The sequence below is a fragment of the Coenobita brevimanus genome, chromosome 27 (assembly GCF_032717465.1).
Source record: "Coenobita brevimanus isolate Jiangsu-jjx chromosome 27, ASM3271746v2, whole genome shotgun sequence".
NCBI classification, from domain to species: Eukaryota; Metazoa; Arthropoda; class Malacostraca; order Decapoda; family Coenobitidae; genus Coenobita; species Coenobita brevimanus.
In genome coordinates, this window is record NC_136980.1 from 538,215 (window position 1) to 549,858 (window position 11,644).

General features: G+C 41.2%; 1 protein-coding gene across 1 annotated transcript; it reads left to right on the plus strand.

Moving 5' to 3' along the window:
* The first annotated feature begins 1,731 nt into the window (after nucleotides 1–1,731).
* Nucleotides 1,732–11,368, plus strand: LOC145394378 (divergent protein kinase domain 2A-like). Its single transcript, XM_080268249.1, has 8 exons — nucleotides 1,732–1,992; nucleotides 3,724–3,876; nucleotides 5,495–5,676; nucleotides 6,895–7,036; nucleotides 8,463–8,633; nucleotides 10,094–10,223; nucleotides 10,457–10,699; nucleotides 11,001–11,368. The coding sequence occupies exons 1-8, from the start codon at nucleotides 1,732–1,734 to the stop codon at nucleotides 11,267–11,269; spliced, it is 1,551 nt and encodes a 516-aa protein (XP_080124375.1). The 3' UTR covers nucleotides 11,270–11,368.
* Nucleotides 11,369–11,644: the final 276 nt, after the last annotated feature.

An 11,644-nucleotide genomic window follows, 5' to 3' on the forward strand; every position in this document is an offset into this window, starting at 1 on the left:
TGTGATGAGGTGGAGGGTAGTTAAAACAGCAGGGATACAGTTAACTTAGGTGGTGAGGGAAGGGGAGAAAGTGTAAGGGAAGTGTTTTATTCAGTCATGCACCTCTGTGTTTTTAGTGTGTGTGTGTGTTTGTGTGTGTGTTTTATTCCTGATTGGATTAGGAGAGGTCTGTGTGACCTTCACATTACTAATTCTTCATTTAGTACAGTAGTATTTTGTTGGGTTGGGTGATTCTCCAGTTCCCAGCTCCATTGACTATTGTATCTACATTATAGTGAAGTAACCACACCTAACCTTACCTGACAAAACCTGTGTGTGTAAAATTTTATTATAATGATTTGTTTTGGTAAGTTAACAAGTGCCACTGTTTTTACCGGTATCTGTTAGACCTCAAGAAGTTCACAGTGGTTAGTAATATCATTAGCATTTGCCAGATTAAAATTGGCATGTTACTGTATGTCGTCAGCTGCGGTTTAGGTCAAGGGTTAAAGAAAATGGTAAATTACTTAAAGAAGAGCTTGTTACCACTGTTTGTAAATTACTTAAGCTGTTTACCACTGGTTGTAAATTACTTAAGGAAGAGCTGGTTAACAACTTTCTTTGTGAAATCCCATGCATTACAGTTCTGTCTATCTATATAAAGCCAGACGCCATAATCCTATAAGAGGTGGCCGTTTGTCTTTGAGTTAGTGGTTTTACAAGGAGGAGCACTAACCCACCACCAACCAACTCATTGACACGTAGGGAACACATATGGGTTGGTTATATGGTTACCACCCAGCATTGTAAATGGTTTCCTGGCTTACAGGAAACCATTTGGCTAGTCATACAGTGTAACACTGTTGAAAAGGAATGTCATGATCATCATCATTATCATGTAATCCTGTGTTGCCCCATGAGGAACGTAGGAGCCCAGGGCTAGGCAAGTTGTTCCTGACGTTTAAGATGAAAGTGACCAGCCTCACACATCCCTGAGTGGCATTATGTGAGCAGTAAATCCCAACCCCCCCTTGGATGTAAACCTACACAGGCTCAATCCCCATGTGCCGTACCGTAATTTGGTTATACTGTATAAAATTATTATGATGTGTAAGATTTTTCAGGTATTGATTCTTTTTTTTTTTTTTTTTTTTTCCTGAGGTAGCAGCATCTCTGTAAATACCATGTGGAATATCATTGTAACTTTTTGTTGCAGCACTGCAACGGAATGCTCTGTCAGTACAGTTGTAGTCTTAGGTGTGCCACCTATAGTATATTAACCACTAGAGAACATGAATCCAGGGAGCATAACCATTGTATTGTTCAGTTCTAAACTTGTTTAACACTGGCTTTAGTGCCCTATATGTTTAGAATTGTCCAGTGGGTGTGACTGTGCCTTTTGATGGCAGTATGTTGTTTGGTTTTTACAAATATTGCAAATTTTTATTACCATGAGCATTATAATTTATTTACTGAACTGAATACAGTATTTTAAACTGAATATATATACTGTGGTTACAGTTTGATGTATCGTACAATAAATAACATATTACTATACTGTACTTCAACAAAATTATCTTTACAGGTTATGGGCTTTTGACAGTGAATGGTAAACAAGTCTTCTCAAGGAAAGGCAAAGATATTGTTACCAGCCACTGACCACTGCCTTATGCTGTGCACAGAGGCCAGTCATGGTAACTTGTGGATCCCAGACAAATTGATATAGCAGCAGAGCCCAGGAAACCCAACACAATGCAGCTGTTACGCATCCACTACCAGAAGCTGTTCCTGTGTGTGTCGTTTGTGATGGTGGTTCTGGTGGTGGTGCGGGTTTGGGATGACGATGCCACCCAGCCCCACGCACCACCCGCCACACCGGACAAACGAATTGGTGGCGCACAGGAAAACAGTATCAATATTGACTCTCCGGTCTTGGCACCATTAAAGCAGAGTGCCAGTAAGAAGGCAGCTGGCACTAACATCTTTGCTGATTTGTTTCAAGAAATTTCCAGGGTAAGGTACTGTAGGTTAATTATGGTATAGTACAGTAGGTTAATATAGTAGTTTACAGTAGGTTAAGTATGGTACAGTATAGTAGGTTAATTTTGGTACAGTACAGTTGGTTAATTATGGTACAGTGCAGTAGGTAAGTTATGGTACAGTACAGTAAGTTAATTATGGTATGGTGCAGTAGGTTAATTATGGTATTATGAAATACTGTAATTTGTCAGCATTTTGATAGAGTCACTCATTAGACATCATTGTTTTTGCTTATGGAATGGAATTAAGTGTCCAGTAAATTACAGAAAAGTTCTATATCAGACCTCCATTGCCTACCTATAAAGCCAATTTGCCAGCCTCTCCTAATTCAAATAAAAAAAGGCTTGATGCCTGATATATTAGAACCCATACCTGACATAAAGGGAGGACTGATTGTACTCGTTCCATCAGTGCTGTATCTGATATCTTCATTATACTTTGGCTAACAAAAGATATGAGACTGTAGAGCTGTTTTCATTAGAAGACAGTTTCTTGTATGTACAGTATAGGTACACTTATCATAGTGTTTGTGTTGCATTCATGGATGGATGTATACCTCCTGAGCTGGGAACATTATTTCCATCTTAGAAAACTATAATTATTTCCAGCAGTGACAGACTCTTAAGACATAGTTGTGGAATGGGGGAATAATTTCATTGCCATATATGTTATCACATAGTGAGATTCTGGTAAATGCATTCTTAGAAGTCAAGTGGGCTGAGCTCCCACTGTAGTAGTGTTGATCCGAAACAGCATGGAGGATAGAAAGAGTGACTGGAATTGAACTGTATAAATCAGATAATCAGTTAATACTGTACAGATGTGTTTAAAATGTGTGTATACAAATAATAATAAAGGTTGAACATGGTAACTGATTAGCAACTGATACATGGTGACAAGTAGATAAATAGGTGTGAGGCAAAACTGGAAAAAGCTTAAGTTACATATTCCTCAGCTGTTTCATACATGAAAGTTTTCCTCCCTCCCTCATGTTTTATATTGGATTAACCTTCTCGGAATTTAGATTTTGGGTGAGCCAACATCAGGGTAACCAATATTTTGTTATACAGTACGCCCCTTCACAAAGCTATGAAAGCTAGTGCGGTACGACATAGTTCAAACTCTCAGATCTGAAGTGTTTGAGTCTGAAGGCCTTACGGATATTGAAATATTTTGGAAATTTGATTCATAGTGGTTGCTGTGAGAAAATCAAGTAAAAAAGAACCTACAATACCATGAACAGTAAATTAAATGATGTACTATGTATTAGTAATATATCATCTGCAGTTATATTTGTGGAGAGAATGGAGAATGAAAGACTGACTAAGAGGGTGTATGTAGGTGAGGTGGAGGGAGGGAGAGGGAGAGGTAGACCGAGGATGAGGTGGAGGGATGGAGTTGAGAGGTATATGAGGGAGGGGGGTGTGAGTTGGGGGGAGGGGAGTCAAATGGTGGGTGACAGAGTGACTTGGAGGCGTTTTGTCTGCGGCCACCCTTTGCGGGATTAGGGCATCGGGCTATAGATATATAGATAGATAGTTATATTTGTCTACAGATAAACTTTGTCTTTTGATATGCACTGATTGTGTGAGGACAGATGACTTCAACATCCTGTATTGCCTGAATTTGGGAAAGTGGAAATTTAAAAAGATCTGATGTTCAGATGTGGGAGGTTTTACCATGTACTGTAACCACAATTTTCAGGAGGAGACATGTCCATTGTGTTTAGGGCATGACCTGTGTGAGGATATTATGGCCGGCTTCCTCACCCTGACCTCAGACACCCCACATCCAACCCTGGATGGGGGAGTGATATATGAGGCAGCTCTGGGAGGCCACCACAAACTCAATGTTAAGGTGAGAGAGGTTTGGTACTCAAGGAGGAGAGGGTGTTGAGGTTTTAGACAAGGAAGAGACATGTGATAGGAGAAAGAGAAAATATTTAGGTTGTGTAATAGAGTGGTGTTAAAGGAAATATGGCTATATCTTTCAGTCCACTCTCTGTACTCCACATACATTCCTCAGCAGTCCCATCTCCACTGCTCTAACTCTTGACTTTTCATTTTCATGCCACACCATAGTCTCACATCCATATGTTAAAGTTGACACTAACACTCCTTCATGTAAGCCTCATGCACCTGCAACACACAAGCCTCTGTTTCTTATCAAGGCCTTCATAGCAGCAGCTACTTTCCCTCCTTGTGTCACTACTTTCCATTTTTGCACATTTTCCTCCCTTTTCTATCCCGTTTTGCAGATATTTGAACTCTCACCAATTCCAGGCTCTCTCTATTCACTGTAACATTGCACTGGGAATCACCTTCTCTCTCAGTAACCATCACTTTACTCTCTTCTATATTTACTCTCAAGGCGCAATGCTCAGAGACATCAACAAAACTCTGCACTAGTCTGCCAAGTTCTTGTCCGGTATTTGCAAGTAGTACTGTATCATCAGCATACAACAAATATGATATAGTCCATCCATCACCATTCATTACCAACGCCATCCCCCTCTCCATTACTAGTGTCTTTACTTCTCTCATCACCCCATTCATCAAACATGGAGACATAACACAACCTTGTTGCACGCCCACGCTAATTGTGAACTATTTACTTGGTGCCCATTTATCCTTACACATGTTTCACTACCATCACAAAAACTTGATGGCACCTAGCAGCAACCATCTACACCGTACATGTGCAAAGCCTTCCACAATCCATCTCTGTCTACTTTGTTGTATGATTGTTCCAGATCCATGAATGCCATAGACACCTTATAGTCTTTCTCATAAGCCTTCTCCACTATCTGTCTCATTGCAGATATTTGATCCACACATCTTCTGCCACTCCTAAAGCCACCCTATTCATCACTCACTAGGATTTCTGATATCTCTCTTACTTTCTCTAAATTGTAATCATTCTTCCATATCCCTTCCCTGCCACACTAGGTAAACTTATGCCACGATAATTCTTGCACTCACTTCGCTGACCTTTATAATTGTACAGGGGGTACAATCACAGCCTTTTTCCACTCTGCAGGCACAGTTTCACTCATCTATGCCTTCTTACGTGTATCCAACATTAATAATAATAATAATATCTTAAATATCGGGACCAACTGGCTAGCCCCGGGCTTCTATGCTCCTCATGGAGCAATGTAGGATTGGATGAATGAATGATGAATGAATAATAATAATAATAATGATATTGATAATAATAATAATACTGTAATAATAATTCACCCATCCATCATCCAATCCTATGCTGCCTCATGAGGAGTGTAGGAGCCCGGGGCTAGGCATGTTGGTCCTGATATTTAAGATGAGAGTGACCAGCCTCACTCATCCCTGAGTGGCATTATGTGAGCAATAAACCCCAACCATCCCTTGGATATAGACCTGCACCAGCTCAATCCAATGCAGTAATACTGTACAGTAATAGCAACAACAACAACCACCCATTCCTCCCCAACCAGATACCCCCAGCGGAATTGTTAACCAACCTGGATGCTGGTGTGTGTGCCAATGCGAGCCTAGAGGTGGGATGTAGTGTGGCCTCGGCTGCCCCTCGCTCGTTTCTAGCCAGTCGTGCGTCTCTCACCCCCACCACACTCACACATCTCCTGCACCTGGTTAAAATGCCTCGATCTCACTACCCGTAAGTGTTTGTGTCTCAGTTAAATTTTTCCTTCTGTTGTTACTGTCATTTTTTAACTTTCACTACAGAGAGAGAGAGAGAGAGAGAGAGAGAGAAGAAATAGAGAATACAACTACTGTATGAAAGTGAATGATAGAATATGAGAATGAGAATCAAATAGGTTGATGGATAGATAGAGATAGATTCATAGATAAATACAGTCAATTCAGGGGGGAGGCGGTGGTTCAATCGGTAGAGAGTTGGCCTGCAGTCCTAACGGACCCGGGTTCAAATCCCGCTGGGGCAGGGAACAGTTTAAGGATTTGAATTTCACAAATATCGGACTTTACTGATCTACCAGAAGACCCGCCGACATGTCATAAAAATACCCCTGCTAATACCAATACACCAATCCTGTATAAGACAGCCCTAGCATGTATTCTGTATGGACGGTGGGTGTTAGTGCCGAAGTGGTGACATGTAGAGAGGTGTATGTATGTAGGAGGACTACTGGGCCTTGAAAACAGGCTGTGAAGCCTATGCCCAGAGTTGGTCACATAAAAAAAAAAAAAAAAAGTTATTTTAGTCTTAATACCTACTGTGGCCTTGAAATTCCATGAATTATATATAACATAACGTATGAGGAAAATTACATATGAGTCTAACCTCATGGCAGAGTTGCCCCATACCACCATACTTACACCCGACTAGTCACCAGCAAACACTAACACCCTGTCAAAACAGTATGTAATGCATGTATTTAATGGGAATGAACAGTACTGTAAGGTTCTTACCTGACTCTGACTGACGTCAGTTTTTAATTGGACTGGGGAAGGGGAGGGGTTCCAAGGCTTGAGGCACAGCATGGCCTCTCATCATGAGGCGAGTGTGGTAGTAGCAGGAACAACAGGGCAGACTGGTGCGCCTGCTTGCCGCAAGGCATGGGTGGGAAGTGCTGTGATTGGCTTATCATGCTTGAATATGGTTGGCTTCCAACAACGAGCGTCAATGATGCCACGACCTGGAAAACTCATTGGAAATGAGTCACTTGTGATAGTGACCATGACAATCAGACTGGTTACCGCAACATATGAAGTGATCACGGTTTAGCTGGAAAAGTATTGTACTGTGAATTAGAAATTCATGACTAAGAAACCCATGATATATGCGAGTTGACTGTAGATAGAGAGTGAACGAGTGAGAGATGTAACCCATCCTTTCATCTTGATCACCGCTAAGCCTGCTGATGTGCCCAACCAAGCGGCTGCTGGCAGTGATGGAACGAGCGTTTGATGACAACGGTGATGGTAACCTCAGTACTGAGGAGCGTCTGGCACTCCTCACATCCCTCACTGCAGCTCCTGATATTGTCGTGCTTAAGGTGGGTTGTCTTGTGACCACTTGTGTCCCCCCCTTTCGATCTCTTCGAGTAATTTTTTTTTTTTTTTTAAATATATATACAGTGTGACCTTGAGGTTAAGGGACTGAATAGAGAGGCTGCCAGAGACTAAGCAGTGTGGAGAGCTGCTATTATGTAACCAAGGCTAGTGCATGGAAGCCTACTGGAGCTTTTATAAACAAATGAAGTGAATGAATGAACTCACATCTCTCACTGTACTTTCAGATATTGCTCTGTGTAGTTGATTTGTCGTCAAGATTCTTATTTGTTTTATTTAGGGTGAGATTCAGTTTTAGTTGCATGTTTACATTGTTTGGTTACAGATGCAGTTACCATTTCCTGCCATGTCAGAACCAAATGAGATCTTACCAAACTAATCAGCAGTAATCACAGTATATGAGTTGAAATTTTGCATCATTAGTTGACCAAGACTGGAGCTGGTGAATATGAAGTGATAGTAGGTTTAGGCCAGCTGTGCAACATTCATTGAAGATTAGTCCATATTTTGTTTTTGTCTCCCATATTGGATGTCAGCCTTTCTTTTTTTTGAATGGGAAATAAGGTTAAGATCGTGATTAAATTTGTAGATAGCTAAAAATGATGTAAATTATATGCTGGTACCTAACCACTTCAGTTTTTTTTTTTTTTTTTTTTTTTAAACACTCTTGTTCAGTTTAGGAATGGTTGACTCTGGCACAGCAAATGACTTGCAGTGGACTTAAAGCTTATCATATTCACTGAAAGGATGTATTTTTACTGTAATTCTTGACAACACTCAACAGTTTTATTCAGCCAAGGAGGAGCCTCTCATTGTAATGAGGTTAATGAAAGTTACATCTAACTCATCTGGTTTTAAAAATCAGTGCCACCATAAATAAAATCATCTGAACATTGCAATAATAAAAGTGAATATATGTCACTGGATTGAAGGGATCAACCAAGTACCAGAGCCTTGTAATTACTTCCTAACAGCTACTGGAAACTGTTAAGGAGATTAATATATGTAATAAGACCTGTAACAGAGTATGAGTCTCAGGTTTGGCTGAGTTGCATATAAAGTGACGATCATGTGGCTTGGTACCAAACTTTTTGTTGCAACACATCATATGCATGGTTAATAGAGCAGAATACTTACAGCTTACAGGTTTAGGTTGATGCCGTATACCCTTTTTACATTAATTTGGCCAAAATTGCCATCGCCCCATCGTGCATGTTCAGTAAGAATAGATTGACACTAGATATTGACACAAGTCACGAAGAAATGCTGCAAAAAGAACATAACTCCGTAGTACACGCAGCTGCATGAAATAGGCCGCAAAAGGATGAAAATCTTGACCAGGTTAAGTTAAAAAGAGTATAGTTGTGTCATTTTATTGAACACCTAACTTGCCTTTCTCTCTCATTTCAGCTTCTGACAAAAGCGAATCTCAAGGTGGGTCTGCCGCGTGTGGTGGGTGTGTGTGGTCGGGCGGGTGTGACGGAAGGAGAGTTGACGCCCCTCACCGGATTGCTGGATGAGACCTTCAGCGTACGAGCATCGCTGGCTGCACAGCTCCTCACTCTTGTTGATGATTTCATGGTGAGGCTGGCATGGTTGATCCCTTATGTACCATGATGTCATTTGCATTGTGTTATTGCCACCACCAGACACTTTTCTATAGGTAAGGAAAAGGCATGCCCCTCATTAGTTCTCCCTCTATCATGTTTTTCTTTTCTCTTGTTTTCTGGATCCTATCTAACCCCATCTTTAGGTGAAGAAAGGAGGTTGAGATGATGATGATGATGATGATGTTGATGAATTCGTGTACCGTGAATACATACAGTAAACATATGGGAAAAATTACATATGGGCGGCACCCCCTTTCATGGGCATCCCTTGAGACGCCTTCCAGACCTAAGTATTGTACTATACAGGGAAAATATGTAAGACATATTACCTAAGATAAAGTAAACCTACAAGATCATGGCTTTGCTAGGTAAATCATTGGTGGTAGGTGGTGGCGACCATCATCCACTCACTTGACGTAGTGTTGCCTACTTCTTCCTTAGCCTTTATCATTCTTTTTCTGTGCCTGCCCTCCTCTCTTCCTATATCTCCCATCTTTCCTGTCACTTCTTGTTGCTCTTCTTTCCTTTACAGGTGGCTTTACATCGAGTGACAAGCCAAATGGTTTCCTGTAAGCCAAGAAACCATTTACAGTGCTGGGTGGTAACCATATAACCAACCCATACGTGCTCCCTACGTGTCAACAAGTGGGTTGGTGGAGGGTTAGTGCCCCTCCCTGTAAAACCAATAACTCAAAGTCAAATGGCCACCCCTTACGGGATTGTGGCGTCTGGCAATAGATAAATAGATTTTGTGTGTGTGTGTGTGTAGGCCTAAAAGTATCACACACCCCAGATTTGGGCCACTTTTTGCTGCTCGTCTCGCTTACAAGGACTTTAAAAAAAAAAAAAAAAAAAAAAAAAAAAAAGGTCCTCACGTACAAGGGGGATCGCGTACTCGGAACTCGCTTACTGTGGGGATGTACGGTACTGCATATATATATGTATATATAGGCATGCTTTATCAGCTTGGGAGAGATCCTGCACACTGAAAAGATTGAATTAATATCCAGTGACCATTTGTGTGCAGTTACTATATTTTTTTTGCATACTGATGTCATTCTGTGTAGCCTAGGGGAGAAGACTCAGATTGGATTGGTTGAAAACTTGGTTAGGAAGATTAAACAGTGCTTTATAGTCCTTATACCATATATACTACTTTTAGTATTCAAGTTTATAGTTCATAGTTCTTATACCAATCATATTATTGAGGTTTGGGTTCTCATTTCTTATACCAGGTATAGTTTTCAGGTTTTTGGTTTTGTGTGATTTCTGTATTAAGTCGTCTTATACTGTACTGGTATATGTCACTGTACTGAAGCCTGTCGTTGTGCCTTTGTATATCTTGGTCACTCATTTGTCTGAAAGGTATGAAAGGGATTGATTTTTATCATTTGCCAGCATAGCTGATGCATTGAGTTGCATCATTGACAGGAGGAGGACCCTGACTGGTACCTGTTCAGTGAGTCATGGGTCAGTGGGGGTCTGGCAGTCAACAAGGATGGGGAGGTGGTGCTGACAGACCTGGCAGGGGTGGCTGTGGTGGACAAGTCTCTCTTCAGGGGTGAGTCATGCCCTTGTTTCTGAACTGTGTAGCAAAACTATGTGCAGTATTATAGTGTAGTTTGTGATTTTCAGAATAGGTTGATTTAAATCCTTTTCTAATTCCTGGCCTTGGTAGGTTAACCCTCTCTTTCTAGATGACATCTGTATTAGCTTATTTTTTTCACCACTGTATAACCACAAGAATAAGTTTAAAAGAACATCACCCAGATTCAGTAGGTTAAAAACTGACAGATGAGTACGAGGATGAGGGTGAGGTTGGGGGCAGTGAGGTGTGCAACAAGGCGTGCTTCCAAGCCTTCCGGACTGAGGTGTACAGCCAGGGGTCCGATCCAGACCAGACATGTGCACGCCTTGAAGATGTGGGCAGTCTCATGTATGCGGCTGTATGTGCAATGATCCTTAGTGACATGAAGCAGCACAAATACACGGACTTCTTCACCTCCGACACCCCTCAGGTGCCTCGCACCATCAAGGGTAGGTTTATTTCTTTTTATGCCCAGAAGTACCTTAGATAAATCCATTCATCCACTCATCCATCATCCAGTCCTTTGTTGCTCCACCCTTAAATAGATACAATATATACAGTATATAGTTTGAATGGTTTGCCTATGAGGTGGATGTGTGTAGTTTGAAGACTTGAGTAGTGATTGAATGTTGGTTTTACTTGACACTCCACGTATATTTTTCCAACTAATTCAACCCATCCCATGTATTAGTGAAAAAGATAATGATGATGATGATGCTATATAGCCATTGTTTTTACTTGGCTGCACAGGTCTGCTGCACTCCATCCCAGCATCAGATCGACCCACCATTGAGCAGCTTCTTTCCGAATGTGTGGAGGAGGTGTCACCAGGGGGCAGGTTACAGGCTGCCCAGGACCTGCGTGACTACCTCTCTGACTACCTGATGGATGAAGAAGAGGATGAGGAGGATGGGGAAGAGGAGGAGGAGGAGGAAGGGGAAGAGGGAGATGAGGATGTAGGGGAGGAAGGGAATGATGAAGGTAAGAATGATGATTATGATTATGGAGATGATAGTTGAGTGGAAGCAGAACAAAGAAGTTGTGAATCTGGTGAGAAGTGAATGAATGTGTGAGGGAGGGAGGCAGGAAGAACAGAAAAGTGAAAGAAAAAGAATGTAGGAGGAAAGGAGACAAAAGTGATGCAGTGGATTATGTAAATATATATGAACAAAAGAGTAAAAGAGAAGGGAAGTGAGGAGGAGAGAAGAGATAAAAAAGTGATAATAATGAATCATGTCAATATAGAAGAACAGAAAAGTAAAGAGTTGAAAAAAGACTAGGAGAAGAGAGAAACAGAAGAGTAAATGGAAAGAAAGATAGAGGAGGAGAAACAAGTGATGTGTGGAAGAACAGAGTATGCAAAAGAGTCTTTCAGAATAATAACAGTGGGTGAA

What these genes read in the sequence shown, in the direction of transcription:
- LOC145394378 (XM_080268249.1), top strand. Translation starts at nt 1,732, where the DNA reads ATGCAGCTGTTACGCATCCACTACCAGAAGCTGTTCCTGTGTGTGTCG. An exon ending in ATGCCTCGATCTCACTACCC is followed by an intron (nt 5,677 to 6,894) that starts GTAAGTGTTTGT and finishes ATCACCGCTAAG; the next exon opens with CCTGCTGATGTGCCCAACCA. An exon ending in GGTGCCTCGCACCATCAAGG is followed by an intron (nt 10,700 to 11,000) that starts GTAGGTTTATTT and finishes TTGGCTGCACAG; the next exon opens with GTCTGCTGCACTCCATCCCA.